Source organism: Ochotona princeps, chromosome 1 (genome assembly GCF_030435755.1).
Source record: "Ochotona princeps isolate mOchPri1 chromosome 1, mOchPri1.hap1, whole genome shotgun sequence".
NCBI lineage: Eukaryota > Metazoa > Chordata > Mammalia > Lagomorpha > Ochotonidae > Ochotona > Ochotona princeps.
The window spans coordinates 73,325,052-73,344,066 of record NC_080832.1 but is presented as its reverse complement, the minus strand read 5'-3'; the positions used below and the strand labels follow the sequence as shown (position 1 = coordinate 73,344,066).

Sequence of the window (19,015 nt, the reverse complement as noted above, 5' to 3'; positions counted from 1 at the left end):
AGTGAAACAATCTAATGACAAAGACCAAATCATGCATAGTCCCACTCGTTTGAAATCCCTGGAGTAGTTAAATGCTTAGAGCTGTAAAGTAGAATGGTAGTTGCCAGGGAAGAAAGGTGATGGGAGGGAGTCGATAGGAGCACTTTCCCAGGGACGAAGTTTGGGAAGGTAAGAATGTTTTGCAAATGGATGATGGTGATGATTGTAAAACAATTCAAATGCACACAAAACCGCTGAACTGTGCTTAGAAATGGTTAAAACACACTTCTTGCCTGTTGGCTATTAGAAATGGTTAAAACACACTTCTTGCCTGTTGGCTAAGATTAACAGTTATGCAAATTTTACTGCAAGTTTTTAATGTTATCTATTTTGGACAAGTCAGAGGATTTCAAATGCTTTGGACTCACTTGTGAGAGCTGCGAATTCTCTTCCCGCTTCCTCGTCAGCGCTGCTAGCTTGTTAATGCCATTTTACTCAAACCCAAGACACAAACCGTCGAACAGAGAAATTCCACAGAAAACTGAATATAGGAAAATGATGATTTATTTGTGGATCAATGTATTTGCTTTCTCGGCCAAAAGCTTCGCATTGGATACACTCACATGCACCCCATTCTCAAAATCACGGAGGACCCCAGCGGGCCTATGGTCCTCCCTCCTTCTCCCCTCACACTCACGCCCTCATCTCCACATTCCTACAAAGGTCCGCTTTAGAGTCCGGGAGCTGTCCACGCAGCGCTGCTGTTTTTCCCTGAGGTTTTAATCGTGAATAAACGAGGGACTGCATGCCAGTGACTTCATAGTGTCCGACTTTTAAGTTAAGCCGTGCTCTGCCGGACTCTGAAGGAGTGTCACATCCCACCGCTCGCTTTAGAACCCTACACTACGAAATTTCAAGCGCTCCTTTCCTGAGCCTCGGTCTTCCTCCCCGCATTCCTCCCACTCATCTTTCTCCCACTCCCTTTTTCCTCCTTTGAGGTTTATAGCGGTGAGCTCACGCAGCCACAAGCCTCAAGAAAATCGCACAGTACTACGGAAGAAAACTCAGTGCCTCAGGGAAAGCAGGAGACAGCACGACTCAGCTCGAGGAGCCAGCCCCCTCCCCGGGCCCGGAAGGCAAGGCGCAGCCCACCAGAGTGGAGTTTCCGGCTCCGAGGCTTCCCCGTTGGGCGCGGAGCGTGGCCGGTGCCCGCTCACCGCCGGGAACAACCTCCTCACTGTTCCTGCAGGCCACGAGTGCCAGTCGCCAGCCGCGCCCGGGCCTCCGGGCGGCCAGGGTCGAATCGGGTGACGGCGAGGGGTGTGCGTTGCTAACTAGCCGGCCTCCGCGGAGAAGGAGGGCCCGTCCCGGGCTCCGCCTCCGGTCCCGGTGACTAGCCCCAGCCCAAGCCGATCGCCCACACTTGCCAGCGCTCGCCAGCGTTCGCCCTGTTCCGCGCGTCATGTGTCCCCGAGCCGTGCCAGCGCCAGCGCTGCAGCTTTTGGCTCTGGGCGCGCTGCTGTGGCCGGCGGCCGATGCCTGGGAGCTCACGATCCTGCACACCAACGACGTGCACAGCCGACTGGAACAGACCAGCGAGGACTCTAACAAGTGTGTCAACGCCAGCCTCTGCGTGGGCGGCGTGGCGCGACTCTTCACCAAGGTGCAACAGATCCGCCAAGCCGAGCGCAATGTGCTGCTGCTGGACGCCGGCGACCAGTACCAGGGCACCATGTGGTTCACCGTGTACGAGGGCGCCGAGGTGGCACACTTCATGAACGCCCTGGGCTACGATGCCATGGTAAGTCAGATCAAAGCTGGGGGTGGGAGTCCTGGACCGGTGGAAGAAAGCCCGGCAGAAACAGAGCTTACAGATTTGTGAAAAAAGTGAGACTGGCCGGTGTGCCAAGTGCATACACACACGAAGGTGGAGGGTTCGTGTTAAACGGGTGTTCCAGAGCACCTACCACGAGATAGAGGTATTCCGAGGAGTGCTGACAGTTGTGTACTGGCAGGAACTGATCAAAGAGCCTCATGTATCTCCGTCATCTGCTGCTCACTCTTCCAAAGACCCCTTTATCTCTGTTTCATTGAGAGGAAAATGAGAATCATGGAAACTGAGGAAATGGTTCATCAAAGTGTTCAAATACCTTGTTAAAGGCGATGTTTGTTGGGTTAAATTCTAGAAATATGGCCAAGAGGGATTGATGACACAGTAATAAATAAATATAAGCAAACTATTACCTGGTAGTTTTGCATGAGTGTGTGTGTGTGTGTGTGTGTGTGTGTGTGTGTGTTTTAATGAAATCACTACCCAAGTTTCACAGTAGGTAAAAATCTAAAGCAGGGAGATTCAGTAAGACGTTGGGGAAGCTGGGACCAAGAAAACTGACAGCATTGGAAGAGGAAGAATAAAGCAAGGGTGCACATGTGTGGAATGGGAGGATAGGTGTGGTCCTGGCTGAGACACACAAGGCTGGCATTACATGCAGTACCAGAAAAGCTCACAGGTCGTGAGAGTGCAAGGCTGTATTTTTTTTCCACTGCTGGAAACTTGGAAAAAGACAACAGGAAAACATGAGAGAGCACCCAGCTTCAGACAAAGCAGAGAAGGCGAGAACTCCCCCTGGGTTGTTAGTTTAGAAATTCCCAGAGACACTCAACAACAGCAGCAGATCCCTAACCCCTGAGTTCATCTGTGGGACTCACCATTATCTGGACTCTACACAACAACCACAAGTCTGAAGAACCCTGTGTTCTCTCTGCTTTGCTATCGTCCTGGCAAGGCCTGCCTGATGCTTTGCGAGAAGCAGTGAGAACATAAATATTTGTAGAACTGAATTGTTACTAGCCTGTCTCCGCTTCCTCCCAGTAGAGCAGAATAAGCCTTACATGGATGTGTTTGGATTTTACATGTAAACCACAATTTGCCAGCTTTACTTTTTGTGACACCCTTTTCTCCACAATTGTGTGAATTCCTTTTAGTAGGGGGAAAATAATTTTTCCAACTAATGGTATTCCTCTCTTTAAGTCTCTCGAGTTTACAGTGTTAATCATCGCACCAATTCATTATCACTGTGGTTCTGACTGAGGTTGAAAAACCCTGGTGCAAGTTACAGCCTATCTCTTTTGGGCAGGTTTAGAATATTTTCCCTGAGGTGGAATTACTGTCTTGCAAATTTTACTCAAAATAATCAGACTGAGGCCTGAAGAAAGGGACTATGTACATCATTTTCGACCAGGCGCAAGTAAGTGGGAGGAGATCACGTGCAAGAATGGTTGCAGCTGTCTCATCAAGCTTGCTCTGTGCCATTTGGGGGTTTGGCAAATAGGATTTGACCTGCAATCTTCCTTTTTGAAGGCTGCTTCACCATTGCGGCAAGAAATATCTTCTAATTCTGTGAGTCTTTGCTCTGCCTCATTCAATTATAGAGACTTTCCACTAAATTTTTATTCGCTCCATTGAGCCCTTCATTTCTAATAATTCTGCTTGATTTTGTTTCAGTGTTGCTATTTCCTGTATGACATATTCTTTAAATTCCTTCATGTGCTTCTTGTTGTTGATAAGGAGCTTTATAATGAGTTTTCTGAATTCTGTATCCCCCATTTCCTCAATATATTTCTCAGTTAACTCTGAGGTTGACAAAGGTGCTGTGGTTGGATTGTGGTTTGTACAACCTTTCTCCCACTTCCAACCCAAGCAGTTCCCAAAATTTAGGGAGACACCAAGCATCCTAAATAATTAGGTTGTTAGTGCTGCTAATCTTGTTGGAACCTGCTGGCTGGTAGGTCTGAGGACCTCCTGGATGTATTTTGACCCATTGAATGCCAAAGTGGGTATTATTTTCCCTGTGGGACCAGTGCAATGCACTGAACTGAAAATCACTCCCAGCTCAGCGCATGCGCAGCTCACTATTGTCCCTCCAGTCTCATAGCCTTTGCTACAGTATACAGTGGTACCTGATATGCCACTGGTGGAGTTCTGGATCTACTGGCTGTTAGGTCTGGTGGCTATCCAGACCTGTTTTGGGTGGAACCTGTAGGATGCTACGTCAGTGCAACGTACTGAGCCAGAAATTAGTTAATTCCCAGTTTAGTGCATGCACAGGGCCATCCCACAGACTTTGCCTCCTTACACAAAAAGGTGCCTGATGCAGCTCTGGTGAGGGGTCTGGGCTGTGAACCCAACCTATTCCTGTACCTCCTGTTTGGGAAAGCACTAGAGGATAGCTCAAAGCCTTGGGACCCTATACCCATGTGGGAGACCTAGAAGTAGATTCTAGCTCCTGGCTTTGAATTGGCTCAACTGTAGCCATTATGGCCCTATGGAGTGAGTTTCTTACAGGTAGTATATAATTGGGTCTTTTATTATTATTATTATTATTTTATCCATTTGGCTGTCCTATGTCTTTTGTCTGGGAAATTTAATCTATTTTGCTTTAAGCTTTATATTGATAAATAAGAACTAACTCCTGTCATATTGTTCATTGCTTACTGGTATTTTCATTTATTCTGTTTTTTTATGGTTTTTGCTTATCTGGGAAATGTTTTATTTTTATTTCATCACTAAAGGATAGCTTTGCTAGATATAATATTCTTGGTTGGATGTTTTCTTGTTTGAAGATCTTGTATATATCAGCCCACTCTCTTTGGTCTATTGGGTTTCTTTTTCTTTTTTAGATGTATCTATTTGTTGGTTTTTATTATCATCATATTATTTTAGATTATGTTTACATAGTTGATCAGGATGGGAAGGACCTAGGGTTAGGGAGAAGTGGATGTGATCGTTGTTTCCAAACTTTCTATTTCTTCTTCCCAATTCTGTGGGAAGTGGGAGGATAGCAGATAGGCCGTAGCCAACCTCTCAATCATCCCAGTACCCAAAGATAGGGAAAGGCCCTTGATATCAACCCAGGGTCATAATGATGTGCATGCTCTGAGGGTTCTTCCCAGGTGGATGCGATGGCTCCAAAGTACTGTTGATCTCGCCAATCTATGGATGAGGAATCTCTTCCAATGTCCACTGGCGACACAGTCGACCTTATAGTCTCCATTCACTGTCATGGTTTGGCTGGAGTAGTTCTCCATATGTTCTAGATGTATTCATTTTAAAAGTCAGAGTTACAGAAAAAGAGAGAGATCGTCCATCTGCTGGTTCAGTCACCAAACAGCTGCAACAGCCAGCACTGGGCCAGGTCAATAGTTAAGAGCCAGAAGTTCCATCTGGATCTCCCGCGTGGGCAGTAAGCACCCACTTGGACCATCCTCCATTCCACTGCTTTCCCAGATCATTATCAGAGAGCTGGGTCAGAAGAGGAGCAGCCAGGGCGAGAACCAGTGCCCATGTGGGATGTCAGCTTCACAGGAAGAGGCTTTATTTGCTGTGCCACAATGCTGGCCTCCACCTAAAGAAGTTCTGCTTAAAAGCACTGGAGGGGGAGGTGGCATGTGAGTGACCTGAAGCACAGGGTCTGAGCTAAGGTGGGCTGAGACAAGGGCTGGGTGGGTCCTGTAGGGCATTCCAGACATTCCTGAGAAGATAAGGCCAGGATGATCCATCTGGACCCACTCTCACACTGCCTCAGGCCAGCATCCTGTTCTGCCCAGACTAACAAATGCAAAATGGCTTTCACTTTGCCTTTGTTTTTGCAACAACCTAGATAAATATAAAGGTAAATATCTTGGGGGCAGCACTGTGACAGAGCCGGTTAGAGATGATTGTTAGAGACCTGGCAGCTCCACTTCCTGTCCAGATCCACGCTTTTCCTGGGAAAGCAGCCAAAGATGACTCAACTGTGTGGGGCCCCTGTCACCCACATGCAACCATTTAGGGAGTGAACCAGCAGATAAAAGTCCCCTCTCTCTCTTCCTCTCTCTAACTCCACATTTCAAGGAAATAAAAGATAAATCTTTTGAAAAAGAAAAATAAAGTCTGATGTTAGTCTGATGGGCTTCTTTATGTGTAACTTGACATTTTTCCTTACACTGTCTTTAGGATTTTTCCCCTTTTCCTTGCCTTTTGACAATTTGACTATAACCTGCTTGGAAAAAAAGTCTTCTTGTTGAGTCTGGTTGGGGTTCTTTAAACTTTTTAGATCTTGGGCCCGGCCGCGTGGCCTAGCGTATAAATCCTCACCTTGAACGCCCCGGGATCCCACATGGGCGCCGGTTCTAATCCCGGCAGCTCCACTTCCCATCCAGCTCCCTGCTTCTGGCCTGGGAAAGCAGTTGAGGACGGCCCAAAGCTTTGGGACCCTGCACCCGCGTGGGAGATCCGGAAGAGGTTCCAGGTTCCCGGCTTCGGATCGGCGCGCATCGGCCCGGTGCGGCTCACTTGGGGAGTGAATCATTGGACGCAAGATCTTCCTCTCTGTCTCTTCTCCTCTGTGTATATCTGACTTTGTAATAAAAATAAATCTTTAAAAAAAAAAAAAAACAAACTTCTTAGATCTTGATGTCCATATCCCTTTCAATACTTCAGGAATTACCAACCATTAATGTTACCCCATAGGTTCTCAAAGCCTTTTTCCTTCTTTTCTCCTTGTTCACTTCATGGGATCATATATATGGTATATATACATATATATGTTGTTATTTTAAATTTTTTTCTTCATTTTTAACTGATTTTTTTCAAGTCTTGTCCTCAGGATCAGAAATTCTTTCTTCTGCTTAATCAGTTCTGTTGTTGAATCCTCCAACTATATGTTTTTGTTTTTGTTTTATGGAGATTTTCAGTTCAAAATTTCTGATTATTTGTGTTTTTTTCAAGTTTATTACAAAGGTGATTGCATACTCATATAGGTTATATCACCAATTAGGATGAAGAGACTCTTCAGATCCTCTGGACTTAATGCCGTAGCCATGTTTCTGGTACTATGGGACACAGACACAGAGAGGGCTGCTTTCTTGACTGATTAAGCAAGTATGAGTGATTCTGGAGCGTTTGGCACCAGCAGATGTGGCCCTTGAACTGTGTGACAGAATGGGACCTTCCCTAGGTTGAACTGGGTGGGCATAGGTTATGAAGGGACTTAGAAAACCAAAGGTCCTGGTCCCAGCACTGGAGGATGTGAGGGAAACACTACTTTAGTTCCATGGGGTGAACACAGGCTTTGCTGGGGATTACGCACTTGCAGATGTAAGCCTGGAACATTGAGACAGAGCCTTCCCCAGGTCCCGGAGGCAAGCTCAAGTGCTCCTAAACTTTCAGAAGCCATCCCAGTTCCAAAGCTGCACATAGACTTTACCCAGTGATCGTGCTTCTTTTGCAGGCTGTGCTATTTGTGTGCTGGCAGGCATGAGTCTAAAACAGCAGGATTGGAACAGTGTCGTCTCCAGGTCCCAGGAGAAGAACTCAGGTGATTCTGTGGAATACAGCTCTAAAAATCCTAGTCTCAGAGCCAACATAGTTTACCCACACTCCACAAGTTTACAATATGTTATACTGGGGGTTGTGTTCTGGCCTAGGTTATCCTGGATCACTATGATGCAGATACGGCCTTCCCAGGGCCCTAAGCAGGTGTCCCTTGAACTTATAAGAGCAAACAGTCACAGATCCACAGCTATAGGACTTTGAGGGTACCTAACCCTGGTTGCACATGGAGAATATATTTCAGACTAGAGATCGTGCACTAGCAGTGCAAGCCTTGAGTAAAGGAACACACACAGGACCTTTCTTGCAAGGCAGAGAGAAGGAACATGCAAGTGTTCCTGAAACTTGTAATTCCAACCAAAAGTCACAGTGGCAGTGGCAGAATTGCACGATGCAATTAGGGCCTCACGCAGGTCACACAGGGAAAGTGCAGGTTATGTTGGGGACCTGAGACTGGTACTCACCATCCTGAAGCAAAAGAACTCAGACAAGAACCCTTCTGATCCTGTAAGTGAGTGTGAGTTCCTTCAGGGTATGTGCCACCCACAGCCACACATCCAGAGCTGCAAGACCCAGAAGAGACTACCCCCAGTTCCCACAGGGCACGTAAGGGTGACGCTGGGGCCTGTGCCCTAGCCATCACCCTGTATCTGTGCTTAGAGACAAAGATGTTCTCTTTGGGGGTTGTGTAAAGATTTGCTCTATTTTTCTTGACTTTAAGAATTTTAGCTATTCATCATGATTAAAATTTTAGAAATTGTATTTTCTGATGTTCTATTTATCAATATGATCCTCAATGTTTTTTATTGGATGGATAGCCTTCATTTAGTATAATAGTTACTCTTGTGGTTGGTGCTTTTGAAAGCTGGTGTAATAGTGTGCTTACCTAAGAAATTTGGACTCTTATCATGGAGAATCAGCGATTATGGAATAGAGTGGCTGCTGTGGTATAATATTTTTTAAATGGCCTCTGTCACTAGTGCCTATCATAGAAGAGCTTTTTGTTATCCACAAGAAGACACTTGAATGAGATCTGACTGTATTCCAGTGAAGTAACTCTGGGTGAGGTCACTGGATAACCTATGGATGGGGATGGTTACCAAACAGACCAGATGCTTAGAGGATAACAGGGTTATAACTTTCAGTCTTACCTGTTAACCTGAACAAAAGGGCAGTGAGGCTGGAGAACAAGGTCTGTGAAAATTCTTGGCCATGTTTGAAAGATGCTTGATGCTGAACATAGGAAGTTCCTGGAGGCCAATGTGACCCGTACAGGCATGGGAGCTCTGGATGCCACTTCTCCATCAACAACAAAAACTTCACATCTTGTCCTGTACTCTTCTTTTTTTTTTACATTTTATTATTATTATTATCATTTTATGATACAGTTTCATATTCCCTTATCCCCTCCCCAATTCCTCTCCCCCATCTAGTTCCTCTATATCATTACTAACATATAATTCTTCATACACAGTCATGTGTTCATCATTGCAGGCATGGACAATGCCAGAGAGTCCTGAATCCTATTGTCAAGATAGAGTAAACAGTTCCATTGTGAGTCCATCTTTGTCTGGAAGTAGAAATGCATACTACACTGCATCCTCACATCTGGATGTTAGTCTCCATTTCACAGCTACTGTACATCCCCCTTAAATGAAAAGTCATGATACAAAATCAACAATAGAAAGAAAAATAGAAATTTACAATGCCATGAGGTTAAATGACATGTTACTAGATATGACAGTCTCCATTACACAGCTACTATACATCCCCTTAAATGAAGAGCCACAAAACAAAATCAGCATCAGGGAGAAAAAAGAAATTAACAACACCAAGAATCAAGATGGCGGAATAAGGTAAGGACACGTTTAAAGGGACAGAAAAACATTTAGTCTGGATGAAACAGAGAGGACATATTTCAGGAAATAGGAAAGGACAGAACAACAGCAGAGGGGTACCTGGAGACTGACAGACACAGGAAAGCAGTGAGCACTGCGGTGTGCTGCTGCAGTGGCTGATACTCCAGCGGCATTCAGCTAAGGGCAATCTGAACTCCACCAGCAACCAGATGGGTAGGGACTTTCACTGGGAGCTTGGGAGCTGAACCCAGACGAAGAACTCTCTGTCCTGCTGGTCCGTTTGATTTGACCAGGAGCAGAGACAGAGCAGCAGATCTCAGATGGGCAGTGCGAGAACAGAGTGGATTTCACAGCCCAGGTAGCCCCCTAGAGCTGAATTGGGTGCCATTTTGCATAAGGGGGAAAGGGCAAGGAAAAGGACTGAGCATGCGCTGAGCTGGGAGTGAGCTCATTTCTGACAGTGAACTGCAGCGACGTGGCATTCTATGGATTCCACCCGGGGCAGGTCTGGGTAGCCCTCAGATCTGACGGCCAGCAGATCAAGAACTCTAGTAGTGGTACTTCAGGCAGCATTTTGCGCACTGTGGCAATAGCTTTAGGACTGCAGGGGACAACAGTGAACTGCGCATGTGCTGAGCTCGGGAGAATTCGCTGAATTCAATGCATTGCACTGGTTCCGCAGGAAAATAATACCAACTGTGGCATCGTATGGGCCAAAATAGGTCCGTGTGGCACCCAGACCTAACGTCCAACAGGTTCTGACAAGATCAGTGCCACCAACAACCTAATTATATAGGACACCTCGTGTCTCTCTAATCCTGGGACCTGCTCCAACCGAAAGTGGGAGAAAGGTTGCAGAGACAACGGTGCAGCCTCAGCACGGTATCACAGGAGGTGGAGAGTGGTGAGCCAGGAGCTGTGGCTGTGGAGACCACGGTGGAAATCTGACATAAAAACCCAAACCTGGAACTCGCTGGAGGTTGTGGCACAAGTGGCTGCAAGCAAAAAGTTGTGTACCAACTGCAATAAGTAAAATCGCATTGTAGACCTGTGGGTGACACAGCTTAGAAACATGCCCCAAGGAGAAGATTCTGCTAACCAGAAGTACAATGATCAAGAGAAAAAAAGAGACAAAGGCACAATGAATGTTACCGAAAACTCCCCTGCAAAGGAGCAAAACCCTATGCCAACCTCAGAGTTAACTGAGGAAGACACCGAGAAAATGGGGGACACAGAATCCATAGACTCATTTTAAAGATTCTGATCAAAAATGAGAAGCTCGTGCAAGAGTTCAAAGAATTTAAGGAGGCAATAAAGCAAATCAAGGCTGATACATCAGAAATTAAGAACACAGCAGAGCAAATTAAAAGTACAGTGAAGAGTCTCCAAAATAGAATGAAGCAAGCCGAAAAATCTCAGAATTAGAAGATATTTCCTGTGACCAGGGGGAGCAAACAAAGCTAGAAGCAGAGCTGGATCAGGCCAAAAAAAGTATTCAAGAATTGAAAGACACTATTAAGAGACCTAATATAAGAGTTATGGGAGTCCCAGAAGGTGCAGAAAGAGAAGCTGAGTTTGCAAATGTATTTAATGAAATAATAAAGGAGAGTTCGGCCAGCATGGCCTAGCGGCTAAAGCCCTCGCATTGAAAGCTCCGGGATCCCATATAGGCGCCGGTTCTAATCCCGGCAGCTCCACTTACCATCCAGCTCCCTGCTTGTGGCCTGGGAAAGCAGTTGAGGATGGCCCAAAGCTTTGGGACCCTGCACCCGCGTGGGAGACCCGGAAGAGGTTCCAGGTCCCGGCATCGGATCGGCACGTACCAGCCCGTTGCGGCGCACTTGGGGAGTGAAACATCGGATGGAAGATCTTCCTCTCTGTCTCTCCTCCTCTCTGTATATCCGGCTTTCCAATAATAATAAAATCTTAAAGAAAAAAAGAAAGAATAAAGGAAAAATTCCCTAATCTGGAGAAAGAATTGGGAAACAAGATCCAGAAGGGGCACAGAACTCCCAACAGGCTTCATCAAAAACGATCTTCACCAAGACACATGATAATCAAGCTCTCTTCAGTTGAACATAAGGAAAAGATCCTTAAATGTGCACGTCAAAAAAAAATCAATTGACATGTAAAGGAATGCCAATTAAACTCACAGGAGATATCTCACGGGAAACTCTCCAGGTCAGAAGAGAATGGAGTGACATATTCCAGATTCTAAAAGAAAAAAATTGTCAGCCTAGGATAACATATCCAGCAAAGCTTTCTTTCGTCTTTGAAAATGAAATAAAATTCTTCCACAGTAAAGAAAAGTTAAAAGAATTTGCCTCTTCCAAACCTGCCCTACAAATGATACTTCAAGATGTTCTCTTGACAGAGAAGAGGAATAGCACCTACCGAAACCAAAGGCAAATGGGAAGAATATCCCAGTAAAATGACAACAGAAGACTAAACCAATGAACAACCCATTCCTAAAATGACAGGACTAAAGTACCACCCATACATATTAAACTCTGAATGTAAATGGCTTAAGCTCAATCAAACGTCATAGATTAGAAGACTGGATTAAAAAACAAAACCCATCTGTTTATTGCCTGAAGGAGACACACTTCAACAAAGATCAGTGGAAACTATATCACATGGGTTTTGTTGTTTTTCTGTTGGTTTCATCTCTTCTAAACACTTTCTTCTGATTAAATCATTCGTAGATCATGCAGTGGCATTATTTTCTTCAAGAAGGTTCTTGATTTTCATTTCTTCAGCTACACGTTAGTCATTTAATAGCATGTTATTGAACTTCTTGGTGTTGTCCTGTACTCTTCTACCATTTGGTTATCTCTGAGTTGAATCATTTATAAGTCCACTGAATCATTCTAATGTTCAAGCATAAGGCTGGAGTCATTAAAGCCTCCATTTATAACTGTTCGGTTAGAAGCATATGTGGCTGGAAGAGGAGAGTGGGCTGGCAATTAAAATGCCCATATCCCTGTATTGGAGTGTTTGACACCCAGCTCCAGCTCCTGACTTCAGCTTCTTGCTAATGCAGACAATAGTAGACAGCAGGTGACGGTCCCAGTAAGGTTTATGTCACTGATGTGGGAAACTTGCATTAAGACCTCAGTTACCAGGTTTTGACCTGGCCCAGCCCCAGCTCTTCAGGGCACTTGGAGAGTGAACCAGTGAGAGGGAGTTCTCACTTTCTCCTTTAATGAATATATTTAAAATTAAATTTAATTAATCATGATTAACAATTTTAAGTAGCCCAGAACTGTCAACTGGAATCTTTTTTTTTTATAATCTATTTTATTGTGTTGTTGTTGACAATCTTTTCATAGTTAATTACAGTTAAAGAAAGAAAAAGAAAAAAAAAGGTTCAGGGGGATAGGGAAGTGGGCAATACTATTATGTCCATATTGTTTCCATCTTGTATCTGAGGTAAAGGAGGATATTGAGGGAGAAGCCCCACCTGGTTTCCCGCCCACCCCGAGTCCTGGATGTGGGGCATGCTCTGAGATATGTGCTCGAGTGGTGTTAATAGTTCTCCAGTTATGAATCGCTGCTAGTTTCGCTCGATGAGGTCGTCCACTGATTGATATGGTCCATCATAAAGTCTCCGTTTGCCCCGTATTTCGCTGCTAACATGTAGCTGAGATGAATGATTGATCTGCTCTGTCTTCTGTGTTTTCTTGATTAGAGTTCTGAGTCCAGCAGTTCGATTGGGGAGATCTCCAAAGAAACTTTGAGGTATTCCCAGACTAGTTTCTTGCATGTTCTAGCAAGCACAGGGCCTGGCACAGTCCATCACCCCGATCAGCTGGTGGTTGCAATTGCTGGGTTGGTTCTGTTTTCAGTCCCGAGTTGCACTGGAACCAATGGGTGTTGCAGTCCAGTCTGGTTCTGCCCAGCACGTACTCGGCCCTCACATCAACCAGTGGGAGCTGCAGCCTAGTTGGGGCGACCCACGATAACCCTCACCCGGCCCGCCCCTGGTTTGCCAGTATGTGTAGCAGAAGACCAGTCTGTCCCCCATCCCATTTGGCTCTGGCACTTGTCAATGGGTATTAAAGCTTAGTTCTATCTAACCAACTCAACCATCCAGCCCTCATGGGTGTTGTTGAGTGCCTCTCTATCTAGCCATCCCAGCCCCCGTCCTAGTTTTCATGCCCTCCCACGGGAGTAGTGACCCAAGAAGGGGGAACCCACTTTTTCCCTCCCAGGTCTCTCTGTCCCGGTTTATGCACTCTTTAGGTGGTTCTGTGATTTGACTTGACAGAATTAGTCCCCAGTGCCAGCTTCTGCAGCTATGCCCAAACATCCCTCACCCACTCTAATTTATGCTTGCACCAGCAGGAATAATCAGCCCAGCCTGGCTTTTCCCTGATCTAGTCCACATGCAGCGCACAGGTGTTGTAGCCTTGCATAGTCTAGTCTGTCTCTATCCCAGCCCACGCTCTCCGGTGGGAGTAGCTGTCCGGCGAGGGAACTAGCCCCTTAATCCCCCCGCCAGTTCTGCCCCTCCCTTCCTTCCTGGATCTCACGTGTGCTGGTTGGGTGCTGCATTCATATCCAGTACAGGCAACCACGCCCTGGCATTCCATAATGTGTACTGGTTTTGTCGCGACCAAACCCGGCTCATCCCACACTCTGATCTGGTGATTGGATTTGCCAGTGGGTGATATGGACTGATTGAGCCTGGTCTGCTCCTGACCCATGCTGAATGTGTGCCAGTGGGAAACTTCCCATGGCCTATTCTGGACTGTTTCCTATCATGCTTCTTGCGCTTACCTGCAGTGTCAACTGGAATCTTAACCTGTCTGATATAATGCTAAATCCAAGTAGACAGTGTCATAATTAAATTATTAATCATCTAGATGATTGGAAGAAGAGGAGCCAGGACTTAAACCCAGGCATTCCATAGGAGATTCAGGCATATGGGGTCTTAATGGCCAGACAGACATGTATCCTGAAATGCCCCCTTTCTAAAATCAAATAGACAAGTCCATTGATAGGCCAAATAGGTGATTACCTCAACAGACTTTTAATAGACTTGTCATAAAATTTAGCTTCTCTGTACCTTCCATCGGGAAATCTAAATAATGTTCACATGCACACAAGTAAGACAGAATTTCTTCAGCAAAAATTGTGGGGCAGGAAGGCCTTGCAACATAGCATGTTAAGCCACCACTTAGAATGCCCACACCCTATATCAGATGTACTGGTCTGAGTGCCAGCCACTTGGTTTCTGATCAAGTTTCTTGCTAATGCACTTAGAAAGCAGTTGATAATGGCTCAAACACTGCCACCACAAGTGAGACTCAGGTGGAGTTTCTAACTTCAGATTGGCCCCGCCCTGGTTGTGTTATGGCCTTTAGCAGTGTGAACCAAAAAACGAAAGATCAATCTCTCCCTGGCCAATACATTTTAAAAAACAATTTAAAAGAAATACAGGAGGCAGAAACAAGAAAAGCTGCGTAATTACCCAGAGAGGAGCTCTGAGACTGTGACTGATAATACGACTGGCTACACTTTTCTCCTTCCCATCATCTCGGTTTCACTCCTCTCACAACTAAGGCATTGCTTCATTACTATTTACCAAGCTTGTTTCATATCCTGCCTCTATCTGAAACATTTTAATGGCCCACATACTAAATCCTAGCATAAATAGAGTCCACTTAAAAGGAGCAAGTAAAGAGAGTGGATTTATTATTCATGCAGTAAACATCTGCCGGGCCCCTGTATCAGCAATCATCTCACTGTCACTAAGGATTTGGGATCAATGAATGCCGGAACCACCAGCGCTGAGCAGAGGAATGGTCTGAGAGATGTGAGATGCAGGGGAACACACCACACACAGAGGGAGACAAGCAGGTGTCTAGGGGAAGTCACTCAAACTTCATCCTAAGTAGCTAAGGGCACGTGGGGGATTCCATGTTCTTGCAGCTGACAAACCCTAAAAGTTTGGCAGAAAACAATGATGCCGTCAGGGACCGCTGGGAGATCAGGAAAGGTTTGCATGATTTCCAGGAAGCCAGGTCTTTCATGTCACCATGCAGGTGGTCAGGAGCTGGCAATGAGAAGTCTTGGCGAGACAGAGCAGAGGCAGGAGGCACTGGGGGTCTGTTTTCAGAGGCAACCTGTCGTGAATGTGTGGCAGCTGTGGCCACCTGGTGGCTAGAATATTCTGAAATGGTCTGGGAGAGGTGACTCCGACACAAAGGAGTAGAGTGTGGGTGTGTGGAGGAGAAGACCACCAAGGGTGGCGGCAGGAGTTGAAACAGGACTTTATGGCCTGCTGGGCGTGAGAGCCCCAGGGTGCAGGGTGAGGGGGAAGCCCTGGGCTTCACTGCTTCGCTGCTTTGCTGTGTACCCTCCATATCTGGGACTGTGTGCATTCCTCAGGAGTGCTTCATTCTCAGAGACACTGGCCTAAGGGTAGAAGGAGCAGAGAGCTCTGGGAGAATCGAGGGAGAAAGGGCACTAGCTGCCAAATCACTCCAGGCAACTGCACAAATTGCCTTCTGAGAAAGAAGCTGAGTGGGCCACACCTCTGCTTCAGGCACCTCCCCAGGGTTAGCATATTTTCACAGTGCCTGGAGTTTCCTTTGCTTGTTTCAAGCTGGGCAGGCCCAAGCAGGGAAGACAGTCAGCTCAATGTTTAGGAAAAGTCTCCACTTTGTAGTTGAAAGTCTACTGCAGGTGGGGAAAATCAACCCAAACAGCTATGTGGGGGACTTGTCAGATCTGGGAAGTCCCCAGGCTTGATTTATTTGGGGACCCACATTTCCCTCTTGAGAAAGCAAGCTCTGTCTGAGGTGGGGCCCCACTGGATCTGGGCCTGGGAGCATTTTTAGCTTTCAGAGCTTTGTGGCTTTCTTGCTTTTGTGGCTCAGTTTCCTGCTAAAATTGTCACTGTCTGGCCATAGGACTTATTCTTCAAGGGCTCTCAAAACAGAATTCTTTCCAGTTGCTATGTGAGGCCAGAAAGACTGCTGTGTTTTATATAACCTTTTTTCCCCGCCACACACATAGAAAAGAGTGATACTTGTACAGAAATCTGAGTCACTTGAGGCTTCCTGCGGCACCAGCACAGCAGGCCTAATAACAGGAAAAGAGATTGCTTAAGAAGTGAGAGATGGCTTTCTGAAAACAAAATATTCCTTCCTTGCTGCAGAACAGGCTGTGTCCATGTCAGCCCTGATCCTCCTTCCTGTGCTAGCCACCTGCTTTCACATCGTTTCATTTCCCCTTTCACACCCTCAGAAATGTTCTATTTCTTTTTTTTTTTTTTAAGATTTATTCATTTTATTACAGCCAGATATACACAGAGGAGAAGAGACAGAGAGGAAGATCTTCAGTCTGATGATTCACTCCCCAAGTGAGCCGCAACGGGCCGATGCGCGCCAATCCAAAGCCGGGAACCTGGAACCTCCTCCGGGTCTCCCACGCGGGTGCAGGGTCCCAATGCACTGGGCCGTCCTCAACTGCTTTCCTAGGCCACAGGCAGGGAGCTGGATGGGAAGTGGAGCTGCCGGGATTAGAACCGGCGCCCAAATGGGATCCCGGGGCATTCAAGGCGAGGACTTTAGCCGCTAGGCCACGCTGGCCGGGCCCGAAAAGTTCTATTTCTTGTGCTCACCCATTTACTCAAATCCAATGGGAGTGTCTGTTTACAGGTGAAAAAAAACAAATGACTGCATGAGAGCTCCTACTAGAAAGAGCTTCGGGAAAGAAACAGAAGCTGGCACACCTTGAAGGATGGGGCAGGCAGGCAGACAGGAGTATTTCAGACTGAATGTTGACTTCACTTGCAGTTTGTGCCCATAGTAACTGTGGATCAAATCAGTGCGAAAAGTTTTTCTTTCCTTTTTATTTAGAAATATTGCCTCTAGTTTGTTAACCACTAAGTCATAATTTGCTATTGTCAAACTCCAGTGTGTTCCCTACTAGTAATCATTATCTTTGTACAAGGGTGGAAAAAGATCTCTAATTTTTCCCCTTTTGGGGATATATTTATTTTAATTTGAAAGGCAGATTTTACAGACAGAGAAGGAAAAACAGAGAGATCTTCCATCCACTGGCTCACTCTTCAAATGACAGCAACAACCAGAGATGAGCTGATCCATGCCAGGAGGTTTTTCCAATCTCCCACATGGGTACAGGGACCCAAAGAGTTGACCCGCCCTCTACTGCTTTCCCAGGCCATAAGCAGAGGGGCCAGGACACAAAGCAGGGCCTATATAGGACGCTGGCACTAGCAGGGAGATTAGTTTGCTACACTACCGTATCAGTCCTGGGTCTCTACTGACAATAACTTCTTGCAAAGATGGGATATCCAGAGTGAAGTTCATTCCAAACTTAGTGGGAAAGACTAACTCAGTGGGTTGGCATCTGCCACGGTAAGGAAGGAGCTAGAAGAAAGTCACATTATGACATCGTATGTTTGTGCTTCAACTTGCGAGTACTAGGTATCTTTCAGTTTAGTACCCAAGACATGATAATTGAACGTTACTTTGAATTCTTTTTAGCTTAAAGTGCTTTGGAAATAAATAGGTGTGATCATCTTAACATTCCCTGAAATTTTTTTTTCCTACGGACACTGCTTATCCTCAAAGGAAAAGTTGACTTTGGCATACAACAGAAGTTGTATGAACCACAGGCCAAAGTTTGGACAAAAGCTTTCTTTCACTCCTAATTGAAGAATATGTTTAATAATCAAAACAAGAAAGCTGGAATCCCAAGTCTTAGAATATCATCTTTCTTCCTCTACTGGTTCATGTGACTTTCTGGGCTTCATTCTCTGTCAACAGAGGGTTTCCCTGAAGTTAAAGGTGACTGCAAACTGCCCACAGCAGCTGAACACAGTGTCCAGCTGTTTCACTTCCCTTCCAGCTCCTTACATGTTGGCTGGGAAAGCAGTAAAGGATGGCCCAAAGCCTTTGGACCCTGTACCTGCATGGCAGATTCAGAAGAAACTCCTGGCTTCTGGCTTCGGCTCAGCTCTGGCCATTGTGGCCACTTGGGGAGTGAACTAGTGAACAAAAGATCTTTCTCTTTGTTTTTCCTTCTCTCTGTAAGTCTGCATTTCCAATAAAAAGAAATAAACAAATCTTTAAAAACAAAAAGAAAGGAAATATTTGACAAACAAAAGAATGAGATACACTCAGAGACACATACAGAAACTATATGAACATAAGAATTTGAGTTAGGGTCTTAAAATCACTTGCCTAAGTGATGATGGCTAAATAAAAAGTGGCAAATAACCAAAGAATTTTAAGTACCACATGAGAAAATTTGAACAAACTTTCAGAGGAGACCAAAAATGTTGGAAGATAAATACAGTAGGCATTTCGTGTCCATAGCTTCTGCACCCATGGATTTGAACAGCAGCAAATCAGAAATATTTAAACATTTACAAACTCCTGGCACCAGCTCCTGGTTCCAGCTTTCTGCCAACACAGGCCCTGGGAGACAGCAGTGATGAGTCAAAAGGAAGACTAAATTCCTGATCGCAGCTTTGGTTGCACCCGTTGCAGACCTTTGGGGAGTGAGCTAGTGGTGAGAGTGCTTATTCTCTCTGTTTCTCTTATCTTTCCTTCTTCCCTGTATCTCTGCAATATAAACAGTTAAGTAAATAAAGCATATAAGAAGCCATCAATACTGAACCTTTTAATAGAAAAAGTCTGAATATCTCAGGGTTTTGCCATCTGTAGGATGTCCAGGAATCCATCTCCCACTAAGCCCAAGGGATGAAATCATCTATTGTATTAATTTTTATGGCTCTGTGTTTTTCTCTTGAACAATATTTTTC

General features: G+C 45.5%; 1 protein-coding gene across 1 annotated transcript in view; it reads left to right on the top strand.

Annotated features, from left to right (window-relative positions):
* The first annotated feature begins 934 nt into the window (after positions 1–934).
* Positions 935–19,015, top strand: part of NT5E (5'-nucleotidase ecto) — a 44,151-nt gene continuing 26,070 nt past the window's right edge. Inside the window, exon 1 of the mRNA XM_004580418.3 lies at positions 935–1,780. Coding sequence (XP_004580475.2) covers positions 1,442–1,780 — 339 coding nt within the window. The 5' untranslated portion in view covers positions 935–1,441. The remainder of the gene's footprint in view (positions 1,781–19,015) is intronic.